General features: G+C 46.5%; 5 protein-coding genes across 5 annotated transcripts; 3 read left to right on the forward strand and 2 right to left on the reverse strand.

The window, feature by feature from the left end:
- Positions 1-1,564: 1,564 nt before the first annotated feature.
- On the forward strand, positions 1,565-3,133 carry K444DRAFT_626757 (uncharacterized protein; the record flags this gene model as incomplete). The annotated part of the gene is made up of 2 exons (XM_024882699.1): positions 1,565-2,138; positions 2,187-3,133. 2 exons carry the CDS (start codon positions 1,565-1,567, stop codon positions 3,131-3,133), a joined length of 1,521 nt encoding a protein of 506 aa, XP_024740602.1.
- Positions 3,134-5,841: 2,708 nt separating this feature from the next.
- K444DRAFT_522400 (iron reductase domain protein) lies at positions 5,842-7,362 on the forward strand (the record flags this gene model as incomplete). Its single annotated transcript, XM_024874203.1, has 4 exons — positions 5,842-6,169; positions 6,287-6,550; positions 6,620-6,819; positions 7,012-7,362. Coding segments are annotated over 4 exons (1,143 nt in total), but the record flags the coding sequence as incomplete, so codon positions are not given.
- A 918-nt stretch (positions 7,363-8,280) lies between these two features.
- K444DRAFT_626759 (ankyrin) lies at positions 8,281-12,149 on the reverse strand (the record flags this gene model as incomplete). The annotated part of the gene is made up of 6 exons (XM_024882700.1): positions 8,281-8,825; positions 9,332-11,080; positions 11,150-11,425; positions 11,484-11,684; positions 11,747-11,952; positions 12,016-12,149. The coding sequence occupies 6 exons, from the start codon at positions 12,147-12,149 to the stop codon at positions 8,281-8,283; spliced, it is 3,111 nt and encodes a 1,036-aa protein (XP_024740604.1).
- Positions 12,150-16,253: 4,104 nt separating this feature from the next.
- K444DRAFT_715697 (uncharacterized protein) lies at positions 16,254-16,475 on the reverse strand (the record flags this gene model as incomplete). Its single annotated transcript, XM_024888358.1, has 1 exon — positions 16,254-16,475. A coding segment is annotated over one exon (222 nt), but the record flags the coding sequence as incomplete, so codon positions are not given.
- Positions 16,476-22,963: 6,488 nt separating this feature from the next.
- K444DRAFT_556505 (glycoside hydrolase family 28 protein) lies at positions 22,964-24,758 on the forward strand. Its single transcript, XM_024876750.1, has 5 exons — positions 22,964-23,219; positions 23,311-23,733; positions 23,801-23,930; positions 24,042-24,126; positions 24,207-24,758. Exons 1-5 carry the CDS (start codon positions 23,037-23,039, stop codon positions 24,457-24,459), a joined length of 1,074 nt encoding a protein of 357 aa, XP_024740606.1. The 5' UTR covers positions 22,964-23,036; the 3' UTR covers positions 24,460-24,758.
- The last annotated feature ends 611 nt before the right edge of the window (positions 24,759-25,369 follow it).

Raw genomic sequence — 25,369 nt, forward strand, 5'->3', positions numbered from 1 at the left:
ACTGCTGAGTCAGAATTTCAAGTAATATTGGAGACTAATAGAACGAACAAGGGGTGTAAGTTCTATAACGGAGCTGAAGACGGATTGATTCTCTACTGAGCTTGATCTGCTTAATCGTGGAGAAAATAAACACGTGATCTTGGAGGGGTCAACTCGGCTAGCTTCTTTCGGCGCGGATCTTGTTTGCCCCGCTGAGCGGTGAAGATCAACATTTTCTGCCGCGCCCACAATAAAAATTTCAAAAATATGGAGAAAGACACCGACCGGTGAGAACTGTGAATGGGCACCCCTCACGCGACAGCTGGCAAGATAACGCAAGGACAAGGTCAACACGGGCAATAGAGTTCAAACTCATACCTCAAGATGGCCAAGCGCAGACTCATAACCCACGGTCTGACTCCATAATGACTCGTTGATGCGTCATTCCGAATCCTAAATCCCGTGCCAGTGCAATTGGGCTCTCTCTCTCTTCGAAACGAGGGGCAGGAAAGGTGGAAATGATGCGTGCCGCGCTGCAGCAGCAGGAAGGCCCGCTGGGCGGGTAAAATGTGAGGTGTGGATTGGCTGGTGCTTGAGATCTGAATGGACGCTGCCAGAGGACTGCAGCTTCAGACACATTGCTCGCGGTGAAGATCAGTCTATCATCACCAGACTGGCACAGTATGGTGATAACGTCTTCTGCTGCTGATATTGTGTTGGACAATGCCTCTCTGCTTTGCGGCTGCTGCTGCTGTTGCTGCTGCTGCCCCGCTATCTGCCTACAAATAGATACTTCTGTGACGAACACCAGTGCGAGTCTGTAACAGGCGCGCCCCTTGCCTAAAGGATGTAGCGGTGAAGACGAGCTGTGCCCAATCAACAACTGCCTGCAGTTGATGTCGCGCGATGACCAAAGGTTCCTGGTAACTCCGCTGGTGAGAAGGGCGATGGCATTGGACTGCGGGCTAGTCTGTATGGTACTGTAAGCGAAAAATTCCCAGATATCTTTTTCGACCACCTCGAAGTCAGCTTCCCTCCCCTCTCTTCAACAACAACACCATTCCCAAAGACAACGAAGTCACACTACACAACGTAAACAGCATCCACCCCAATACCCTACCTTCGTCGAGAATCATGCCGCAGGCTATCGCTGAGCTGTGAACGCCCACTGCGGGCTGCTCGATCGGAGCAGCTCGCAGTCCTTCAGCCAACGAGACTTTCAATCATCCATCGACCTCGACGAAGACCCAGACTTTAGTTGTCTAAAGCCGCATTGGCTTGCAATTACGGTCCCATTAAAACACAATACAGATCGAGTTGTGCTCTTTGTCCCGGGAGCGAGACTCCATCCGCGAGCGAATTTACCTCCCTCCTTCGATATCCGACACCGAGCCCACCACGAATACTCCGAACCTCCATACGCATCTCGATAGTCTTAATAGACTCCAATCAACACAATCACGCTCGAATTGGACGTAGAACTCCTTTTTGAAACATACACGAACCTGAGCAGACGGTGCTGTGGCTCACCGCCAGTTACACCCCACCAACATACCCCACAATTACAACCTAAGACTAGTTCATAATGTCTCGCAACTTGCAACGCAAATCCGCTGTGACTCCTGCCCAGAAGACGGTGCAGAAGAGTTCTATACCTACCGACGATTCCTCTGATGAGGATGGCTATGAAGGGGTGGACCAGATCTCTGACTCTGAGGAGGATGAGCCAGATGTTGAGGCGGCCGAGGAGGACGTGATTAGAGCCTTCGAAGAAGAAGGTCTAACTCCTCGGCCGGAATCAGATGACGAGAGTGTGATGGATCTACCATCACCAAGCTTTTTCAACGAGCATGTCGAAGCCATCGAACCAAACTACTCCAGCGGCTCCTCTAACACCGCCGGGTCACCAGACCGACGCGTCCACTTCGATCTTTCGGATGATGACAGTGAATCTGGAGATGACAAAGAATACCCGGATATCACATTTTTTGATCTCGACAGCCTTGCCCCTCATTTCCGTCAGATGATTGATGAAGATGTGGACAAGGAGGCGAATTCAGACAACGAAGGATGGTGGCCATCAGAGGAAAGTGAAGAAGATGTTGCGGATGAGGGGGAAGCTACGGACAGCGACAGTTCAGATTCATCTGGTTATCTAAGTGGGTAGCCGAACATTTTGGGCAGAGTATTGCTAACAAAGACATTAGCGGATGAAGGTGAAACTACTGATGAAGACATCCCAACAACAGTCCATGCTCCGACTAGATCTGTTCTCCGACGTATCTCTGATGCCTCTTCCTCTGAAGATGAAGCCCCTGCCCGTGGTCCGGTGCAAAAGAAGAGACCAAAGCTCTCGCCATTCATCCATGATGGCAGGAAGCGTTATGCCATGCTGGATTCCACTGGCAAGAAGATGATTATGTTCGGCCCCAATCGTCGCTTCAGCGCAGATGGGACAACCAAGCGTCCACAATTACAGCAGATCAACTACGAGCAAATGGCTTTGAATTCTTCTCCCATGATCAGCAACTCAGGGAACCTCATGATGACTGCTATGTCATACAGCCAAGACTTCTCGCTCTTTGGAGGTCAAGCTATGGGCCCATCAGAAGCTTTCTTCCCATTCGATGCCCCCAATATTCAGGACAACTCCTCCGTTGAATACGAAGATGATGAGTCCGACCCTGAGGCAAATCTGAACTTAGACACGTTCTTCGATTTCGGGGAGGAGACCGACGATGAGAACGAAGCTGAAGAACCCGTTGGCTCGCCCCTCGAACAAACCACACCTGCTCAAGCCACCCGCATTCGAAGCGAAGACCAAGTCCACCCCCTCCTGCACCTCAACAGTGGTGTTGTCGGACAATTCCGTGAAAAGCACACCCATAAGAATGTCAAGAAGCGCAACCAAGTCTCGACCGCGGCCCTCGCCTTCGAAGGTCCCTACAACCAAGGTCCCATCCAAGGTCTCAAGCCAAACCGCATCCGCCACGCCAACGAGCCCATTACACCGATGCCGAGGAAGCTCAAGCCTGCGAACACCATCGGCTCGAGTCCCGGCAGTCCTCTGGCGAACGTGGCGCAGGCGAACAGGAAGCGCAAGTTCGATGGCCAAGAGTTTCACGGGCATAAGCGGAACAAGAGCGTGTTCTGATCACCTCTCTGTCGGAGTATGATCACCAACATTGTCGAGTATAATCATGGTGGAAGGACACATCCACAGTCACACACAATACGCGAGGACGGCATGCCTCTCTCTCCTCGGAGATCGAGACATCCCTGACCTTACCCTGCTTGCTTGCTTGCTTTCGTTGTGCTTTTTCTGCGGTGCCTATAAACGGCTAGAAAAAAGCTGCGATACACAAAAGCTCTGCTGTTTTTCTTCTCCCATTTTTCTGTTTTGGCTTCCTCAACATATTCTATGTGTGTAGATTCCGTCATCTAGCCTTGATGCGAGGGTTGGAGGCTTTCTGGCTTTTCCTTTCTGGTGTCTTGACCGGATTGGGATGATACAAAAGTTTCTTTGACGACGTTCTTTCCTTCCTTTCTTTTCGATTTGAGTTACGAAGTAGGGTGGAAATGCATTGGAGGTGGATCGAATGTATGGTGTGCGAGCGAGCATTGATAAGAGGGGATAGCATAGGTGCGGTCCTCTCTGGTCTGTTCGTGGCGTATGCTTGGGGTTTGGGAAACCAATCATGCATTATGACTGGCCTGTATTTTAGCAATTAACGGCTTCTTCAAAATGATGAGATGTGCAAATTCATCTGCTCTTGTGTCTTGTGTGAGTTGTATGGAGAGTGCTTGGGAGGAGGGGTGATGTTGGAGAGGCTAAAATCCAACCTGTGACTTAGAGAACGACCTGAATGCCTCTGACTCTCAGCCTCCCCTGCACTTCGTCACCAAACATTGTCTTCAAGTCCCCGGAGAACAGCAGTAGCATAGTAACCATGAATTCAAATCTTCTGGGTCACTCGCATTTTGCCAACCACTCTAAGCCCAACCTTGACAACCCTCTAGGAAAGTCTGGCAGCTTGACGGATGGACGGGTCCCAAACTTCCCACATCGACCGAACATCGACCGAACTATGAGAAAGGTTAAGACGTACGTCACACTACCCGACGTCACTTCATCATAACAGGAGGTGGAGCAAAGAGCACAACCTCAATCCTGCAATCCCCATCTCCGCCTCACCTCTTAAACGATAATCACTGATCTCGCACCAAAATTATCAAATGAAAGAGTGCAGCCAATGAGGAGGATGATAACCTGCTGACACGGCAGTCAAATCGGGAGCACCAGCACAGCCTCACTCTCGTCACTGAACTCTGCAGCCATCGGCGCCCGTGCTGCACGGAAGAGGATCTCGGGCTTCCGAATCAGGTCCGTGGACTCGGCACTCTCTGCCTTTCTTATCTGAAGTATCGCATTCCTCGGGTATACATTCTTGGACCCTCTGAGGAATGTGGAGGTGGAGTACCTGACTGGTTGTCTCGGACCCTGACCATTGGTTCGTCTCCACATCGACCTGCGTCTGCATCCGGACTCCCCCACCGGCACCCTCTTGATATCTCTCCACTCCAGGACTAGAAGATCAGTGCAGCTTCACCGATCTCCTGCACGAAATCGTAGAGGACTCGTCATCTCGCTGCAGTGAAGCGTAGATCTGACTTGGCATTGGCGTTGAGGCTTTCGGCAACCGTGAAGAAGAGGGTGCACGCGTAAACTACGGATAGTGTTGCACCCGAGAAGAGGAGAGCGAGTCTGACGGTAAGATAGACAGACTCGACCTGAGAGGAGCGAGGAAATGGCCGGATGCGGATATTGCTGTGGGGAAGGCACCCAGTGGCGGGTGTGTTGTCAGATAAAGCTTATTTTTAGGGTGTGTCAAGTTGAGGGTCTGGCGTGAGGTTATACTCCGGGGCCAACCTCAACCTCCCCACCATTGCAAAATGCTCAGGATGGAACTGAAGGCGTTGAAGACAAGAAAGCAAAGGGAGGAGATGCAACTGCCGGCATCTTGGCAAGTACCAAGTCTTTGTAAATTTACATGCAGTCCACGTCAGATCAGTGATCACGATACTGGGGGAACATCACATCCCTATCTATCTGATGCCCAGCTTCGCTCCTCATCCTCTCAGGGCAGCTTCATTCCAAATCAAGCATGGAAGCCCCTGCAGTTGTTTCACACAAAGCCCTGCCCCCGGGCCCAACACCCCCGAACAAGACCCCAGATGATAGGCGGCGCTCCTCGAAGGGCTCGCGCTGAGCGGAGGGAGGTGGAGAGGTGGAGAGAGGTGCCTCCCGTGGCTGCAGCGCAGAATGTGGAGGCGCAGTAATTACGCGTTTGGATTCTTGGAAGCAGGAAGACCCCCCCCCCCCCCCCCGACCATCCTAAACTCTCTTTTCCGATTACGATTATTATTGCGCGATGAGCGAGAGGAGCATAAGCATGCTCACTGCTTTGTCAGGAAAAAGGACCCGAGATGCGGCTGGTAGAGTCACTCACTGAGTGAAGTGGACGGCATCCGGAGTTGCGATCCTCGGTCCTCAGCGGATTTTATTTGGACCTGGCCTGACCCCGAGCCCATGCATCGCCCGTCTCCCTGCATCTGCATCTGCATCGGTGGCTTTCCCTTCTTTATCAACCCGCGTGCCTGCCGTTTCTTTTGCGAACGCGACAGCATTTGGAATCACCTCATACTGTACATGCCAAGCAGGCAGTCAACGCAACGATGAAGAACCTCAAGCACGCACTGGGCGTACTCTGCGCCGGACTCGGTACATCTCACCTTTTCCCATTACTCTCCAGTCGTCAGACTTGCAATGACTGACACAGTTGCACCGCAGCATCCCACGCCTCAGCCCTCGCAACCTTCTCCCCGGGACCTTCCTACAGCGTCGGCGTCCCATCCTCCTCTTCCATCTCCCAATCGTCTGCGGGAGGCATCTACTTCCAGCTCTCTGCGCCAACCAGCTTCCAATGGGTTGGTCTTGGCATTGGCAGCCAGATGGCCGGCGCGAGCATTTTTGTCATGTATGCGGATGGGGCTGGGAACGTGACGATCAGTGCGAGGAATGGTGGCCAGGGACACGTGGAGCCGCAGCAGAGTGCGAGTCTGCAGAGCGGAGTTACGTTGTTGGCGGGCAGTGGGATTGTGAATGGGAGGATGATTGCGAATGTTTACTGTTTGTGCCCCCTTTCCTGCTTCCCCGGAGGAACACGAGAACCGAAAAGAAAGAGAGAGGGACGGAGGATAGAAGGAAGGAATTAAGGAAGGAAAGCAGATGCTAATGGAGAAACAGGCACAACATGCAAGCTCGACTCCTCCAAAACCTCATCATCCTCCCCCTGGATCTGCGCCTGGAACCAGGGCTCAGCACTAAACTCTGCCTCTACCTCCGCGACCATCGCCCAACATGGCCCCAACAGCATGCGACAGTTTACCCTCGATCTCACTTCCGCCGCCCTCTCGACCGACAGCAACCCCTTCGTATCCTCGACTTCTTCGACAGGGACCGGAACAACAAGTGGCTCGAGCCCGACATCGACGGGAGAGAGTGGGGATGGTGGAAGTAGTGGGGATAGCGGAAGTTCAGCAGACAGTGGAGCCACGGTGGTAGGACCGAGCTTCAAAGTCATCACGGACTACGAGACTGCGCACGGGGTGATCATGGGTGCTACCATGGTCCTCCTTCTGCCTCTTGGTGCTATGTTCATGAGACTGGGTGCGAGCGTGTACTTGCATGGCGCCTGGCAGATCTTTGCTTTGTGTGCGATGTTGTGTGGCTTTGGACTGGGTATCAAGCTTGCGCAGATGAGGAACTTGGTAAGTACTGTTCCTTTCGGCGGAGGTGGTGGTGGGACAAGTCCCTCTCCTTTCTCTCCTGGTGGAGGACCAGGGTTTCCGTTTTCTACAGTTGAGAGGCGGGCCGAGATTCGAAGGGCAAGTATCACGTTACATTGTCCACCTCCATCCAGCTTCTACTTGATCTATATACTTGAAACAGAATAATTAACAAGTGCACAGCTCTACAACACATCACACACCATCTTCGGCACCGTCATCATCTGCCTCTTCCTCCTGCAGCCCATCTTCGGCCTCATGCACCACCTGCAATACCGCAAAACATCGTCCCGCACCCCGGTCTCCTTCTTACACATCTGGTATGGCCGCGCGTTGATCGTGTGTGGGATCATTAACGGAGGGCTCGGATTGCAGCTTGCGGGGAATTCGACGGGAGGCATAATTGGGTACGGTGTCGTTGCGGGGGTTATTGCTGCTTTATACCTTGTGCTCGTGGTTTTCAAGAGGAAGGGAGGGGATAAGATTGATGGTGGACGGAGACGTGGGTTGAGGAGGAAAACTGAGGGGGAATGAAGCGAGAGTGTCCGGTATGGTTGAGACAGTGCACGTGAGGGGGAGGGGAGGGGAGAGATGGGAGGGGTGAATTTTACGATAATTTTGAATGCATGCATGGCGTTGGTGGTGATCAGTTTTTATTTTGAAAACCAAAGATTTGTATATTGGTGGAGGAAAGACGGAGGCCGAGGCATCCTTAGAATTTAATGCGCTGCACTTTCCAACTTCCCGGTCCTGGCCTTCTGATTGTTGGGGTATTGTTGCCGTGAGGGGAACCATGCAAGCGGACAAATAACCACCTCGAAGCAAGCGTCTGACATCAGGACTCAATCCTTACGCTCTCGAATGCTCGCACTGGTAAAGTGGACAATATCAAGTTTGTTGGCCCTCACTTTTCCTTCATTGCCGTCGGCTCTGTAGCTCTTTGCACAGAGTGAGGGGTACCTACTTCTCGAGACCTGTTTGTGATTTTTTCCCCCTGGGGAGTATTGCTTAATGGAATAACAAGGACAAAAAGTGTCGAGTGGCAGCGGTGAGGTTCTTGATAGCAAATAGTCATCCTTCTTGCTCAGCTCAGGCGGTGGAGGAACAAACTCGAGTGAGATAGGACGGCGGGCTGTTCGAGGGAGGGAGAGAAGGAGGGTCTTTATATCTCTTGCCCCGCCGTCTTCTCAGGCCACTGTTTCTTGGAGTCGATATATTCTGGGCAATGGTGATGGCACTGAAGATACTAGCTGGTTGTTTCATATCTCCTTTTTCTCTTACTGGTGTCTCTTTGATCTCGTTTGAAGTGAGGTTGATATTGAACTTCCTTGATGACCGTGGAGAGGTGTGTTATTTTCTGTGCTTCATCTCCGAAGACTCTCTTCTACATGCCCCACAACAGCGCAGGAAAACGACATGCTCCAATAAAATACACTATCTCCACACTCCCTTCTATTGAGATTCTAGTAACTCAACTATCTGAAATTGGTGATTCTTCCTCGCCAATCCGATCGCTAGCGTGAATCTTTTGTTGCCAACGACATCTCCCGTAGCACCAGCGTTGAGCAGCATCTGCACCATGTCCAACCGTCCATGCTCTGCCGCGCCCTCAATTGCAGTCCTCCCATCTTTGAGTGCAGGAAGAGCATTCACCTCAGCGCCATTTTCGATGAGCATCTGTGCAATATTGATATGACCTCTGATTGCAGCGCCCTGTAGGGCTGTAATTCCTCCGCTAGCTGCTGGGGCGGCATTTATCACCGCTCCATGGTCGAGAAGGAGTTTTACCAACTCCATGTTTGGCATCTCACATGAAGCAGCCGCTTGTAGAGCAGTTCTACCATGCATGTACGCCGGTGGATCGTTTGGGCCAGCTCCTGAGTCCAACAGGAGTTGTACAGATTGAAGCTGGCCTTTTCCGGCGGCTAGTTGAAGAGGCGTTCTTTGGCCCCCAGCGGATGATGTGGTATTCCAGTAATGATTGGGTTTGGCCTTCCCTTCAAGAGCCCGACGAAGCAAATCAATCCCTTCCTGCTTGTTGAATTGGTACTAGCTTACTAGTCCTTCCAGTACCAGGTTCAACTACTAATATTAGCTTCGCCACTCTCATTTATAATGGTTTACTATGGAAGCCTATGGAATAGCTCACTATGGAAGCTCAGGGAACGCTCACTAATATATATGAGTCATCTGATTTATAATATACTGGAGGAAATCGCCACCCACTAGTGGGTATATAAGAACTGTACTTTAGATTCCTCCTCTCCTTTTTTACTCTTCACTCTCCTGTATCTAGTCATTTTACAGATTGTCAACCTCCAATATATCGATTTTCCATCAATAAATCGATCACTTTCCAATACTGCTCGATAAGATCGTGCAGCAAGGGACTAGGTGAACCATCTGCACGGTTGGTTCACTGATGCTCCTTGATCAAGAAGGAAAAGAAAGATCTCTGTCGGTATTTTATCATAATAAACCCAACGATAAGCATCTGTATTACCATTAGTCGGTTCCCAAGGTCGCAATGTCGCTTCAAGGGTAGTTATTCCGTCGATAAGAGCAATAGGCCCGTTGATGTCTGCACCATGATCGCAAAGCAACCGTATTTTCTCCATACTGTGGGATAGGGCAGCTGCCTGCACAGATGTACGGCCTTTCACAGCAAATGGGGGCGCGTTGATGTCAGCACCTCGATCTATCAGAAGTCTCACCAACTGGATGTCACCTTCCTTTGCGGCTACCTGGAGAGCCGTAAAACGGGTCCCATAACCATCAATGAATACCCCTCTATCGAGTAAAAATGGTACTGCCTCCGGATAATCGACGGCAGTGAGTTCAAGGACTTCGTTGCCGTATCTACCTAGATCGAACCCACCTTCGATAAATTTATCGAAAATACGTTCATCAAAAATTTCAGTGAGATCGTAGTGGTCCACGTCCTTATTGACATCTACCTTCGCGTGAATCAAGAGATCCAGGTAGTGATACATGGTTTGGCCAGTATCCATATACATAACAACTCTTGATGGGGTTGTTGACCCTTCGCCAAGATGAGAACCGTTTGGATCAACTCCATGCTCCAATAGATTGACCACTGCCTTCGTCATTCGCAGTTTTAAAGACTCGACTAAGGCTTTCTCCAGTGTTTGCTTTGACAGTTTCGGATGCTGGGAGAGAAAGTTTGACCAGACTTTCGGAGAAGAGCTCGCTGCGGAAACGATCTGCGAAGGCATAATATCAGGCACGTTGGGAACTCGCTTTAGTAATATCGAATAAATTTCCGGGACTTTTTCGTGGGCGTATTCAAGAAGTGGCACCGAAAACACATCAACGGCGCTGTCAGCTCCCTTATCCAAGAGATATTCGACGATGGGCTGGTGGTTCTTGTATAGTGCAAAGCCTAGAGGCGAAATTCGGCCTTGGGGGGAAAGCTTTGTGGAAGAAACCTTATTCACGTCCGCCCCTCCGTCAACGAGGCATTTGACAATATCCAGGCTTTTCTTGTCGATTGCTTCCCAAAGGGACGATGTTGGAAACTCCCGTGATAGAGGAATATTGACTTCTGCTCCAGCCTGAACCAGCTTTTGAACAACCGAAATATATGGTGTCCCAGAGAGATGTGTATAGAGCAACTGGCCCCAAGATTGCCCCTTCAGTAATCCGGGATCCAGATGAGCTAGGACAAACAACAAAAAGTCACAGTCACAAATTGCCATAAGTTGTTGTGCATACTCGTCGAATTTCGCACCAGCCACATGCATTTGTTTCAGGAAGCTGAGGTCTTGAGCCTGGATTGCGGCTTCTAGAAGCCTCGATCTGAATGCACGGACCGAGGGCTTGTCGATTTGAAGGAACAGCTTGAGAGGATCGACATATTTTTGCTTGGTCACCCATCTCACAAATGTTTCCATTTGAGGGCGCGATAGCAAGTTGTTCGAAGAGAAGTAGGCAACAATTTCCAACAGTGGTTGTAGTGGTTGATTGTGGGATGGATCGAACAGCTTCTGGACCTGGGTACTGAGCTCCCCCATGTGCCGTTGCGGTAGAAATTTCTGCAGTTCTACTGTAAAGGCGGGTACGAGCTCACCAATTTGATTTCCAGAGCCGCTTTTCAAGAGATTCATGAGTACGTCCTGACATTCAATTGACGATACGCTTATTCTCATAGATTCACGTGATGATCCGAAAGCTGTGGGAGCTCCGAGCCAAGGCATGAACCCTCGTACATTCGACATTCGGGGGCTAATGACTTCAGTGCCTCAAAGTATATGTTAGCATGGCAGTCTAGAATCAACAACATGGCATTTGTATCACTCACTGTTTCTTGAGAGGAAATCTTTGAGTTGGAAACAAGGCAATGCATGCAACAGATTGGTTGGAAACTTGTCAAAGGGAGAGGGGTTACTCTGAGCGTGCATAGGCCAAACCACAGTATTAATGAATAGCGGTTCGGGTGCTCCAAAGGTTATATCTTGGTCGAGATTCGACGGCTCATCGGCGCCAGGTGAGGACCAATGGATTTGAGGCATATCAGGCTGAAGATCCAGAAATTCATCAAAATTCTCAGGGAAGTCCTCAATTCCGTTCAACGTACCTGGATAAATTATAAGTAACCAAACGAGGCAAATTCAGAGAGCAGGATGTAGATATACCATATTGGAAATTGGGACTCGTTCCATTCTGCAATGGATACAACCCAGAAATGGGAGATTGACATCGTCCGATTGGCATCTCTGATCTTAATATTTCCTCGATCTCTTGGTCTATTGCAGGCTCCGAGCTGACGGGTGGTGGTGACAATGGAGCTGATGGAGGCGTAGCGATGTTGATCCTGCCCTGGAAGCTCTGTTCAACTATTATGGCCGTCTTGTTAGTGAGAACCGAAGTATTATCAGAACAAAAATGGATCCCTTACCAGTTAGGGGACTCCTTGCGTCGATTTTAGATGAATAGCGATTGATCCCCAGCTTCAGTCGTTTTGGTTCTAGAGGCCTCCCGCGAACGAACACTTGGCTGTCTTTGCCTTCCAGTGCCCTCTTCTGAACCCGAGGGATAATTTCTTGCCACTCTTCAAAGCTAACATTCTTGTGACCACTGAACTTCTTCTTGAATTGCTTTTCGCTACCCAATACATGAGAAATCTCTCAATAGACGAGGCTCCTTTGGCCGGATTATTGCACTCACCTCACGTCTAGCCCGTATTTCTCTTGCAGATAAGTGACCGTCTCCTGCCTCGTGTGATTTTGCGTGACGTAGAAAGAAATAACATCTTCCTCGTACGGCGCCCAGTTGATGGTTTGTTTGGTTTCGTTCGACATTTTCCACCCATATTCTAAGATTAGATGGGCTGTGAGAATCAAAAATATGGCCATACACAGCCGAGGGGCGGGGTCTCTAAACTAATTTTGGTGGTGAGTATATGTCGGGCGCACTAGCAAGGCAACTGAAACGCGAGCGTTCAAGGCGTAGGCACCTCTCACAATACAGAATCATTTGTTAATTGCTAGTAGAGAGTAGTATTTTAAAAAAGAAGCCTAAAAAAGACCCCCAAAGATTAATGCTATATGTTTGTATATTGACCTTGAATTTTTGAAGAAGCCTGTGGTCGGTCGTTTCTGTGTACGCCTCTTGTTAACAGGGAACTAAAACTGGGCCTTGCAATTTTTGTTTCAATTTTAGCTAATGTCAGTCGTGGCTGAGGAGCCCAAATAAACCACCTGAGCATACCCTCTTCCTTGAGACGAATTTGCCTAGCCTTGCTCAAGTTTGCTCACCCACGGCTCAGAATGCAAGAGCAGTATCCCACGTCCTAAGACGCAAGCAAGAAACCTCTTATCGACATTCCGGTTTCGAAATACTTGTGTCTGAATCGAGCTTGCATCTACTGCCGGTTTCATACACTGGATTTCTTTTGCTCACAAGCACAGAACAAAATGCTTCAGGCTTAAGAGGGGTTGGCAATGCGAATGACGAGAGGAGTTCATTAACAAAAAGCACACTCCTTATTGGCACAAAAAAAGAAAGTTTGACTATTCTATTCCACAATTCGAACTCGGAGAAATAAACTGAGTCGAGAAATAGCATACCCCTCTGCCAAAGACCAAGACCAAATAAGAAGCCTCAGTCTTCTCCCACATGGTTCATGTCTTTCAAAAGTAGTTTTAGGAAAGGTGAGGGCATGAATGATATTGGTCGTCTTTATATACCTCTCTCTAATCTTACTTAAAGAGAGGTCGAAATTTTTAAGTCTAGTCCGCTGATCAATTTATTCGTAGTAGGCGAGCCAAATCGTTTTACCGGAGCTGAGATGAGCAGATATAAAGCGAATTGTAGAGAGGTTTCAAGCGCTACGTGAGGAATCCCAGTCGTCGCCCTGGTGTAGGATTGGTTGGGGAAACATATGGGGTTTTGGGCTGGCTGTGTTTGCTTTGAAGTTGTCGCGTCTCGCAGGAGACTGTAAGTGGGAATACTTTTCTACACAAGGTTTGAAGACTGAGGTATTTGCGCTACGTTCGGGGGCTAGGGAAGATGGGCGTGCCAGCAAAGATTTAACTGACAACAAATCTATCATTGACAATGAGACTCCATTCTATTGCACAGTTTTTACAAGTAAAGGAACAGACTCGAATGAAAGGTACTAGCTCTTTATCTCTTTGTGCAGAGGGCCAAATGGCAAGTCTTATGTTTCCTGCCCTCTCCTGCTGCACACGGTGAATGTGTGACAGAATTGTTCCTTTGATATTGCGGCTTTAGGGCTCAAGATGCGTGGTAATCTTTATACACTCCTTTCTCTCCTCGAGCTCACTTGCAGAGGAGGTGGATAATGAAGTTCAGTCCTCAACTCCAGGATTTCAGGAGTGTAAACCCAGAAACTGTGGCTTGGAAGCATGTTGGGAGATCTAAAATCCATTTTATATTAAACTTATTGTCATCCAGAGAATCCGAGAATATCACACAACTTCAAGGGAAGCAGATGGATCAATAGTTTGACCCCAGTGTGTCAAAGGATTATTCAAGTTATTCATGAATGTTCATGGATAACTTGAATAAAATATAAGTAACGAGCAGCTTAAGAAACTTGAGTAAAATAGAATAATTATTCATGAATAACATGAATAATCATGAATAGTCACGTGTAAGTCACGGGATTATTATAAATTAACACATATTTTAATTTTAAAAAATAAATAAGGTGCTTATTAAGCAAGCTTATATAAGGACACTTAAATACTGATTTTCTATAATAATAAACTTGAAGTATTACTAAGGTTCAATTTACTTACTAAGTGCTACTACTACCTGATTAGGTAGTGAGATGGCACTAGGTGCGGCCCCCCCCGGGAGCCTTACCTAACTAGGCTAGCCATATCACGTATAATAATTACGTATATTATTCAAGTTATTCATAAATATTCATGAATAACTTGAGTAATATATGAATAAAATACGAGATCTGGGCCGCTTTGCTAAAATTAAAACTGGCCCCGGAGCTTGCGTAGGGCCGCCAGGTTTTAATTTTGCCCTGATCTCGATTCGAGATTAATTAGATAAAGCTCTCTCTATTTTTATAAATTACTATACTCCTTAATTATACTTGCAAAGCTCTCCCTCCCCTTTTATAGGCCCTTTTAAGCCTTACTTTTACTTATTAAGCTCTCTCTTAATTTTCCCCCTCCCTTTTCTTTGATTATAGCCACATTACGCTCGCAAGCTCGTACTAATGTAACATATAAGCATATAGTCTTTTAAAGGCTTTTATTTAAATAATTATTAACTTCTAAAGGCTGTTTTCTATCGTCTTTTATAAGACACCCGTAGCATTCTCTTGCCCTTGCCTCTCTAAGCTCCTGCTCGCCCGATTCCCTAGTACGTACTTGTATATGTCTTTGAAGCTCGTCTCTTGTAGGCTTATTTTCAAGTCTCGATATCCTTGCTTGCTCCTTTCTTTGAATCCCACATCGACGGTTTGACTTTTGCTTCCGTTTTCGGTATATAGAGTACGTAAAGAAGTATCCAAATTCAGAAGGGGGGCGTTTTTGATTGTAACTAGAGTAGTATTCTAAGGGAAAGGGTTAGTAAGTATTTACGGACAGGTTTTCCTACTTACGGGCCATAGGCTCGTCTGTAAATTGATTTATAGATATCTCTTCGTCCGCAAGTTCCTCCTCTTTATTCGCAGGTCCTTCTTCTTTATCCGTAGGTATATCCTCTTTATCCGTAAGCCCTTCCTCCCTTTGTATCTCTAAATATTAGCTAGCCGTAAGCCAGTACTATGCTTCCTCCTGCTCTTGCTCCTGCTCCTGCTCTTGCTCCTGCTCCTGCTTCCCCCTCTTATACTCGTCCGTAAACTACTATATATTAGCCCTGCTACTTACTATTTGCAAGCTCTTACCGGATCGTTCTCTTCCCATTTCCTCTCTTGCTCTATCTCCTACTGCTTCTCCTCTTTATCCCACTGCCATTCGTCGTCTTGTAATCGAGCCTGGAACTTCCTCTACTCGTCCCAAGCCTCCCTTTGGGCTTCTCCTTCTGCTAATGCCTTCTCCAAGTCCACAGGATCCCATATCCCACGCTTTTGTACCCGTAGCTTTGCTCTCTTCGCCCGTAAGACCCGCCGGTCGTGCCTTTCTTGTATAAACTCGCCCGTAGCTTTACGGTATTAGTCATGCTTTTGTATAAGGCAGATTTCGCAAGTATAAAGTCGATATCCGTTCTCGTAAAAAGGGAAGCTTGTAATTGGGCGAAAGGACTTATACCCGGAGTAGCGTAGCCGGTTTAAAGGAAGGGTGTCTATTGGGAGCCTGCAGAGCCTGTAAAGCCTGTAAATTAGCCTATAAACCTTGTAAAAGGGAGCCTGTGGAACCTGTGGAACCTGTAAAGTCTATAGAGCTTGTAGAGCCCGTAAAGCCTATAAAATGGAGCCTGTAAAGCCTGTGAAAAGGAGCCTGTAAAGCCTATAAAGTGGAGCCTGAACTATCCCTTCGTCCGGTAGAAACTGTCCACGCTAGCAGGGGGGCCTGGCTCAGGGCGAAAAGGCGATAGATGACTAATAGGTTTCTAAGCAAAGGCACACGTTTTCGCCTGAGCCAGGCCCCCCTGCTAGCATGGACAGTTTCTACCGGACGAAGGGATAGAGCGGGCCAAAGTTTTGGTATTCTCGTACAGATGCATTTACGTAATAGCATTAGTTTTCTCCGGAAAATAGCGAAAATGTAAGATAGACAAGTTTAGGGCCGCTTTGCTAAAATTATTAATTGGCGGCCCTACGCAAGCTCCGGGGCCAATTAATAATTTTGCCCTAAACTCGTCCCGAGTGGGGTTGGAATTAAAGGGGGTATATGACTTGGTAAAGGCCTTTACGGACGGTATAAGAAGGAGAATAGCCCGTAAGTATACAAAGTTACCCGTAAGTAAGTCAAAAGCTAAGCAAGACCTTGTAATATTTCTGGGTATACTATATTACTCATATGGTTTATATCAGGGGGTAAAAGAATACAAAGCCCTGCTTGTGAGATTACCCGTAAAGCTGCCATATAGAACTGGCCGTAAGAAAAGACCGGCGACCGTAAATCCACCCCTACTGCCTCAAATAACTGGCCCTGTAACTTATTAATAGTTATTATAAAGGATAAAGCAAGTAGAAACTACTTACGGGAGAGCGTAAAAGATAGTTACTGATCCGTTAACTGGAGCTTGATCCGTAGAATCGTCCGTAATTAGCCGTTAAAGTCGCCACCCAGTAGCCGTATATAAATCGAGAACCTCCCAAAGCTATAAATCAATATCTGTAACCCGTTATAAAGCCTTTCTTGCGGACAGAGATTCCGCAAGAGTATTACGGGTATACCAATCTTGAGTTATAGCTTGGAAAGGAGTAGACCCGGTAAATAGATACTTTATAAGATCTCTGGCGGTAATTCTGTAATCTCAGGATCTGCCTTGTTTATATTAGCCGAATCTACTACGAAATATATCTGTTCCTGGCCAGGAAGTATATCCAGGATTATTTAGTTAAGCTTACGGACCGTATTATTCAGGGTTAATAGGATTGCCCGTCTGCTAAAGGCCCGGTAGTTATATAGGGCCCGCAAGAGTCGCTCTTATAGGTAGATATAATTAATTAGGTCCGTAACTAACTGGGTATACGGAATAAAAGGCGGGAGTATAATCTGCCTATTTAAGGACGGGTTATATGGCAGATGACTAATCCAGTCTATAAAATCCTGCTCGGACGGGTTATTACGGACCCGTATATTAATCCGTAATAATAGCTAATAGAGCTATAGCCAGATTTATGTCTGCTATAGGCAGGCCCGTACCGTATTGGCCCGTAAACCGTATAGGACTACTAGTAAGATCTGGGCAAAGTTCCTCCCGAGGATTACGGGTATTTCTCTAAAGAGAATATCGTCCGCAACCGACTATAAATTGACTATTAGCTAGTATACTACCTTAAAGCAGTACTTGTACTATATGGGTACCTTGTCCTAGATAATCAGGTCTATAGATTGCAAGAGAGCCCCGAGCCGGCTCGTCTTAGTAATCGTACTTATAAACGACTTATTAAGCTCGAGCGGGATCCGGAACTGGGAGTGAGATATATATCTGTCCGGGAAAAAGAGAGCCGTAATACCCGTTAATACTATATATAGGACTACCTTACCCTGGCTATGGTAATAGTAATAGAGGGTCTTATAAAGGAACGTCTTACCGGTCCCGCCCGGGCCTTGCAAGTAGAAGTGGGCAGTCTGCGAATTGTCCGTAATTACTACCATAATCGTCTGGAAGTAAGAATACTAGTCTATATTTAGCTAGGCTTGTATTACGGTTACTAGTAACGTCTTATAAGTATAATTAACCTGTAGATTAGCCATATAGTGGCTTATAGTCTAGTTAAAGGTATTCTTAGGTAGGGTAATATCCATAAGTATTTGCTAGAGATCCGTAAGGCCGAGACTAAGCAAAAAGAGGCCGTAATTATAGTAAGAATTAACCAAGGGCAGCGGGAAATTAATTAACGGGTTATAGGCTAGCTTATAGGCCAAGTTATTACAGAAATGCTTCTTATACCGGTCCCAGATTACTTGCTTATCCGTAATTAGCTACTGGCGGATACCTATAAGAAAGAGTATCTGTAAACTATAGCCGGTTATTAATAAAATAGCCTCGTTAAAGTACTAGAACTACTCCTGATTATTCTCTACCAAGCCGCAGGCAATACAGGTAGTATAGTATATAGGATAACAGATACCCTTAACTAAGTAGAGCTTATTAAAGGACCGCAGATCGTATATAACTATTAGTAAGAGCTATAAGTAGAACTGCTTGCCCGAAACTAGGCTATAGTAGTAAATATGGCTAATACTATACCCTTACTTGCGGTACTTCTATATCCGGGTCTTGGTAACCTATATAAAGTGCTATAGGAACTTATAGTAGAGGTACTAGTGGCTGTCCTCATATATTATATTATATTTAAAGAAAGCTATTAAGGTTAAACGGGTATTTATAGCCCGGTTTGCGATTTGCTCGGGTAAGAGGTTATCCGTAAAGCAGACCGTATACTGCCTAGGGAAGTAGATTACCAAGTACTAGATCGGGGGGAACTCCTGGTATATTAGATACTTAAACAGGTACCAGAAAGCCTCTATAGGGCCTATATACCGAGCTTAAAGGTATTGGGTAATCTTATTATCTGTTCCTGAGACTATAATAGTTATATGGTCCGTTTCTTTATAGACATACTTATAGATATACTTGATTACTTATATAAAAGCGCAAATCTTGATATTAATATAGGAGCGGAACTTCTGGAGGAAGTATAGGTTATATAGAATGACCTAGTAGTTATTACGGATAATTTCCTGGCCTAGAAAGCCTGGTTTATAGACCATAAATATATGGCTATTATCCCGGTACCGGTACTCGGAATACCTATTCTTGCAGATAATTATTATAGCCATAAACGTTTTAGGGAACCTCTTCTAGTATATGAGCGGGGCTATAAGCGTTTTATGAACTATATATAGGGCTTTCGGATTATCTTCGAGGCCATATAGTCCGTAAGATATCTGACTAGTTACTATGGTTATAAGTTCGCCTATAGGATCCTATAACAGGTCTGGAAGCTTAATATAAATAACTTTATTAACTAAATCAGGGGTTAAGAAGACGGCTTTCCTCCTAAGAAATAAGAGCAGGTATATATACGGGAGGCTATGCTTCTGGTACTCAATCATATATATATGGCCTATATATAGTCCAAAAAGGTAATTCTTTAGGTCCGTAAGTAGCTCTCTTACCTTTAATATAAAGACCTGGTAAAGGAGATCCGGACGATTAATAGCTTACTGCCTGTTTAAGAAGTAATCTATAATCTCAGGCTAGTACAGATTAGCTATAAAGGTAATAAAAAAGCTTGGCTTACTAAAGTATTATATAATAGCTATTGAGTCTTGAAAGAGCTATTATATAAAGCAATTACTGCCTGTAAAGCTTAATAAGAGGATAAAGTAATAGCTAATATTGCCTATATGGATATCCTTATGAATTAGAGTATCTATAAGTCTTATATATATGTCCGTACGGATATTCTACTAGTATAAGCAGAGCCAGTTAAGCGAGGTAGTCTTATAGGTAATATATATATTAATAATATACTACTAAAAGAGGCGGCTAGTATAAAAGAGCAGGAAGAAGGCCGGATGAATATAGAGGTAGTACTAGTAAAAGACCTACTATTCTAGCTATATCCGCTAATAGGTCCTATTACGGTCCTATAACTGCAAACCATAGTACTAGCCCGGGTCACCGTATAAGAAGAGTAAGACATAGTAGAGCGGTATATATACTATATATATAATATTAACTATATATATTTGCGGATACTTGTAGCCTGCCTTATAGACCATAAGTACTAGATTATGGCGGCTTATATCCGTATACTCGTCCGGGATAAGGGCTATAACCTTATTACTTATTAGGAGGTTCTTATAATAATAATTAGTACCCGACTCAAGAATTAAGTATATTTATGAGTTAAGTAAGATCCGGAAATCGGTTTACTAGCTCGTAAGACGCTTGTAGGCTATTTTATAGACTATAATAAACGGATTATAATCCGTAAGTATATTTATAAGCTATAAAAGAACTATATAATCTAAGTAAAGGAAGTTAGTAGCCCGTATATTAGTTATAAAGAGCGGATTATAAAAGAAGAGCTATATAAAGAAGGGTTCGGTATATAAAGCGGGCTATAGTAGGCCTTGGAAGTGGAAGAGCTTGCTATAGATCTGAAAGTACTAGATCTTACGGGAGAAGTCAATCCGGATATCTTTCTTATAACTAATTAATATAAAGGCAAAAGTATAATTATATACCCGGATATTCGTCCGGAAGGCCCGATAGAGCGGGTTATTGCCCGTAAAGAGGTAAGAGAAGTATAGAGAAGGCTTACGGATTAGAGGAAGTATTATATTGCCCTTCTTGTAATAGGCCTTAAAGCGATCGTCCGTATAGCCAAAATAAAGGGCTCTGTAAGCTATATAGCAACCTGTAAGCAGACTAGTTATATATACGGGAGCTGGCCGGAAGCGGGAGAGGAAGGCAGGAGGCCGTATAGTAGGTAGGTCGGCAGGAGGGTCCTCTATAATATGAACTGGGGCCGCAACGGACGGTTAACGGATCCGTTACTAGTACCGTGGGGCTGGCTCGTCCGCAGAGACGTCCGTAATCGACCGTTATTATTGCCGGGAGATAGGGAGGGCATTCGGATCGAGTTCTTGCAAGGCAGGGCACTACTAGGTATAATTAGTAGTATTTCGGGCCTATTAACTAGTTAATTAAGCCAGAAAAGGGAAAGAATACAAACTCGATAGTAAGAGCAAGTTTTATATGGCTTAGCCCGCTCTATAATAAAGTCAGAAGCAGGCCGGTTTTACCTATAGGAAGTATAAAAGCGGGGAGGATCCATAGTAATAAAGAGAAGAAAGAGAGAAAAGTAATATAAGGTCAGGATTTCTTTTCTTAGTACCTTCTACGGAACCGCTAGCTTTAGATTTTCCCCCGAGCTTTAAAAAATTATAATAAAAGCCCCTTATATCTCAGAACTACTAAAATATAGAGAAAGGTACTCGAGTATTCTCTCTATAATCCTAAGCTAAGCTCTAAGGATTTAGACGTAATCGCGTTCCGATACGCGATTCCCTAGAAGGGGGCGATTCTGGTATTCCTCACGTGACCAGTTTTTTTTCCAGGAGTTCCGGGAGCCAACCGGTTAAGGGTGGTCCGAACGTAGCTCAATATAAAGAAGTGATGAGTAACGGGGTTTATACTTGAATAGAATATGAGTAACGGCCATTATTCTATTTTACTCTATTTATTTGACACACTGTTTGACCCTGATTAGATGAAACTATACTCGCTATAGGTTTATTCACATAGCTTCCTTTTGCAGAACATTGTCGAAATGTTTACTTTATAAGTAGGAATTAAAGGAGTTGGGAATGACAACAAGTAGTTTCTGAACAACGATATGGTCCCCGAGGGCGCATCTCCTGTCCTTTGTGATGTACTCAAACTTACTGTTTCCAACAATCGTAGTGTCGCGCAGTACAGCTCCTCACGTTTTTGGGATAGAAAATTGGTTTTGCCTTTACTTTCTCTTATATGCATTTCTTCAAGGCAGTGATTGCCTTGTAGAAGAACTTCCTGTATTAGTGGAACATATTATAAACGAAGATTGCGGCATAAAGTGACGGGATTACAGGGCATTTGTACCGCAAGTCCACTTTCAGGCCACTCTCTACCACGCTCATCCACTAAAGCCCCCTATATCTCCAGGCTACTCTCCTGTAAGTACGCTGTAAACTACAAACAAGGGGTACTACACCTTTAGAAGTCCCCTGTACTTACAGGGGCAGAGTCGCTAAAGGACCTATATCAACTCGCCTCGACCTCCTACCCAGATTGTTGAGAAAGTCCCTTCACGGTGTCCTCCGACAAAGCACAGGAAGCCGAGGCTGGGCTGATCTGCGTTCCATGGTAAGCTATGATCTCATTACTAGATCAACTCTGTTTCATCACTCTCTTCTTTGATGTTAGTTGTCTGCTGAGGTGTGGATTGGGATTGAGAAGATGACGGCAGGAAAGGCCCTGGCAGTAAAAAGGACAAAAACCCCAAGCAAAACCGCACATTACAATGACAAGTGATATTGTAACGGGGTTTGTGAAGCCAAGCCTATTTTTAGAATTGAGGGCCAACTACTTGGATGCAGGGGGGCCTTTTCACGCCCCCTATTACGCAATCGAGGCCTTCTTTCGGCGAAGATTTGGGGAGGATTGAGGGGTTCAACTCTAGCTCCCATGTAGGCTCTAATAAAGGGGAGGATAGTAGCTAGGCTTGTTGTAGGTATAGGCGCTTGCCCCCGCTGTGCGAAGTCAACACTCTTCCCGAAAGCTCCACACCTCGGAACCGGCTCCCGGCCCTAAGATTTTCCAATTTAATCTATCTTCTATAATTTTTCCGCCTTCTTCCCTTCCATCAACACAAACACTGGGGTTCTTAGCATGCAGCGTTTGTTGGAGCGAATTATGTCTGCACGTCTTGGCCAAGCTTTGAGGCTATTTTTTGAGTTCTTGAGTTTAAACAACCTTATTGCTTGGCTCGAAACCTCCCAGGTAATGGATGAACTGTCGAGATCAGTTTCGCTTAGCGTGGTCCGCTGCGATTTGGGGCTTGAGTGCCTGACTGGAACCAGATCAAGCTGCTCTAGCCAGGCCGTGGCGCAGCCCCTGGATTGGCGGATCGCGATCCATGGAGAAATTGCACAGTGCAGACTCAATTGGAGGATTTCGGGTTCCCGTCCTTCATAAGGGCAACGACAGGTATCCTCTGTCCACCAATGCTAGACTGTCGGGGCACAGACATCTAAGGTAGAACCATCTCTTCGAACACGAAATGGAAGACGATTGTCCACCAATGCTAGACAGTCGGTGTACAGATATATACGGTAGAATTATCTCATTGGACATATAATGGAAGAAGATCCTCAATCAATTTGGGTTTTCCACCCCGAAAAGACACAGGACTTGCGAGTACTCAGCACTGCTAGTACTCTTCCGCCGTCATGCTTCTCACTTGTGCTCTGCTCGCTGCCTTCGGGGGGTTGGTGTTCGCTTCTCCAGTAGCCCAGCGCGTCCCCGCCATGACTCCACCGCCTGACCCTGCCGCAATTGCGAAGAGGGCCACGACTTGCACTTTCTCGGGCTCCAACGGCGCGTCGTCGGCCAGTAAGTCGCAGGCATCATGCTCGACCATTATCCTCTCTAACGTGGCTGTACCGTCCGGCACGACCTTGGACCTGTCCAGCCTGAACGATAATACTGCCGTGAGTTGCATGTAACCTTGTTCTTATCTCATCTCATTATCAAGTGATCTCCGGATCCGAACAGAACAAGACACTGAAGAGACCCTCATAGATCATCTTCGAAGGACAGACGACCTGGGGTTACGAGGAATGGGCTGGGCCACTGCTGCAGATCAAAGGCACCGGTATCCAGATCTCGGGCGCCTCAGGGGCGTACCTCAACCCCGACGGCGCGCGCTGGTGGGACGGCAGCGGTGGCAGTGGTGGCAAGACCAAGCCCAAGTTCTTCTATGCCCACGACCTAACTGACTCCACCATCACCAACCTGCACATCCAAAACACACCTCTCCAGGCCGTGAGCATTGATGGCTGCAACGGCTTAACTATCACTAGCATGACTATTGATAATTCGGCTGGCGATACTGCTGGTGGCAAGAATACGGACGGCTTCGACATTGGCTCGAGTTCTCAGGTTGCTATTTCTGGGGCTAATGTGTATAATCAAGACGATTGTGTTGCGGTCAATTCTGGAACGGTGAGCAGTCACCTGTTGACTCACCTTAACGGATTCTTTACTAAAGGATCACTGACGAGTTCCTTAGGACATTACATTTACCAACGGTGTCTGCTCTGGCGGACATGGCCTATCTATCGGCTCCGTCGGTGGCCGTTCCGACAACACAGTTGACACCGTCACATTCAGCAATTCCGAGGTTAAGAACTCGGTGAACGGTACGCCCTTGGATCACCCCCTGCTGTTGTCCTTAAAGAGAAGGGGAAATGACATATAAATCTCCAATTTGAAAAGAAGGTCCATAATCATCCGACTTACGTGCCGCGCAGGAATCCGGATCAAGGCTATTGAGGGCGACACAGGCACTATCAAGAGCGTGACTTACAAATCAATCACGCTGGCCTCCATCTCAAAGTATGCTAACCCCCCTTCCCCAAACACCCGACGCAGGCGCGAATTTGTGACTTGGTGCTGATACAAACTTGCAACTATAGGTACGGCGTCCTGATCGAGCAGAACTACAGCGGCGGCGACCTCGACGGCGGCACCCCGTCAAGCGGCATCCCCATCACCGGCCTGGTGGTCCAAGACATCGCGGGGTCAGGCGCCGTCGCAAGCACCGGGTATAACGTTGTGGTCGCTTGCGGCAGCGGCGCCTGTTCTAGCTGGACGTGGTCGAATGTCGTCGTCACTGGCGGTAAGACATATGGTAATTGCAGCAATGTGCCTAGCGTTGCGTCTTGTTAGTCAAGACAGCAGGGGGAAGCCTTCGAACTCTTGTTAAAAGTTGGCGATTTGAGCGGCTAGGAAGGGTCGACATTCCGGTAGTATAACAGTTTGAACTTTGAATTCACACCTAAGGGCATCCACATCTGAGGTTGAATTTCTATAAGAAGAATGACAACAAAAGATCTATTGACAATTAATGGGTTCTTGACAGTCTCTATCCTGCACTGCCTCCGATAGAGGGGAAACCGAGGTCGTAAGGCTGGCAATTTATAATAATGCAAATATATTAAAAATATCAGGATAGTCAGTTAAATGAGTCGACAAAGGGCGGAATGTCGGATAGTTCGGTGCTGGTGGCGTATGATTAGTGTGTTAAAGCTTCGGGCAAACCCAGTTCTCTGCTTTTTAATCCTTGAAGAACCCGTCTTGGGTTCCGTGGGGCTTCGAAGATAGTTTGGTTTATCTATATGGGAGGTCTTGTGAGCGAGTCACATCCATATTTAATTGGTTAATGGAAGCAGCACTTGTTGGAAATGCTATGAATTAAACGAAGTACTCAATTTTGTATATGGAATACCTCTCATACTCAACGTGACTTTTCACATACTACAGTTAAGAGCATTCATCCAGGGTGTATTCGTTGACTAAGGGACAATACAAGGTTCACTTTGAAGGGAGATATAAATTCCACTTCAACGCGTCGGAAATACCCGCCCATGACAAAATAATCAACGTAGAGTCCTCGTCAGATCGTGCAGTCATCCCATTCGGCGAACTTTCACATTATTCAATTAAAGTATCTATTTGGAACTCCGTAAGGGATTTCTTCGAACCACGTTCTTCTCGAAATCCCTCTTCTGCATTGAATTGATTCTGCGAGTGACGACAATGAAATGTTTGGTAGCAAGACCCTTCTATATGATAGTCA

Source organism: Hyaloscypha bicolor (genome assembly GCF_002865645.1).
Source record: "Hyaloscypha bicolor E unplaced genomic scaffold K444scaffold_50, whole genome shotgun sequence".
Lineage (NCBI taxonomy): Eukaryota > Fungi > Ascomycota > Leotiomycetes > Helotiales > Hyaloscyphaceae > Hyaloscypha > Hyaloscypha bicolor.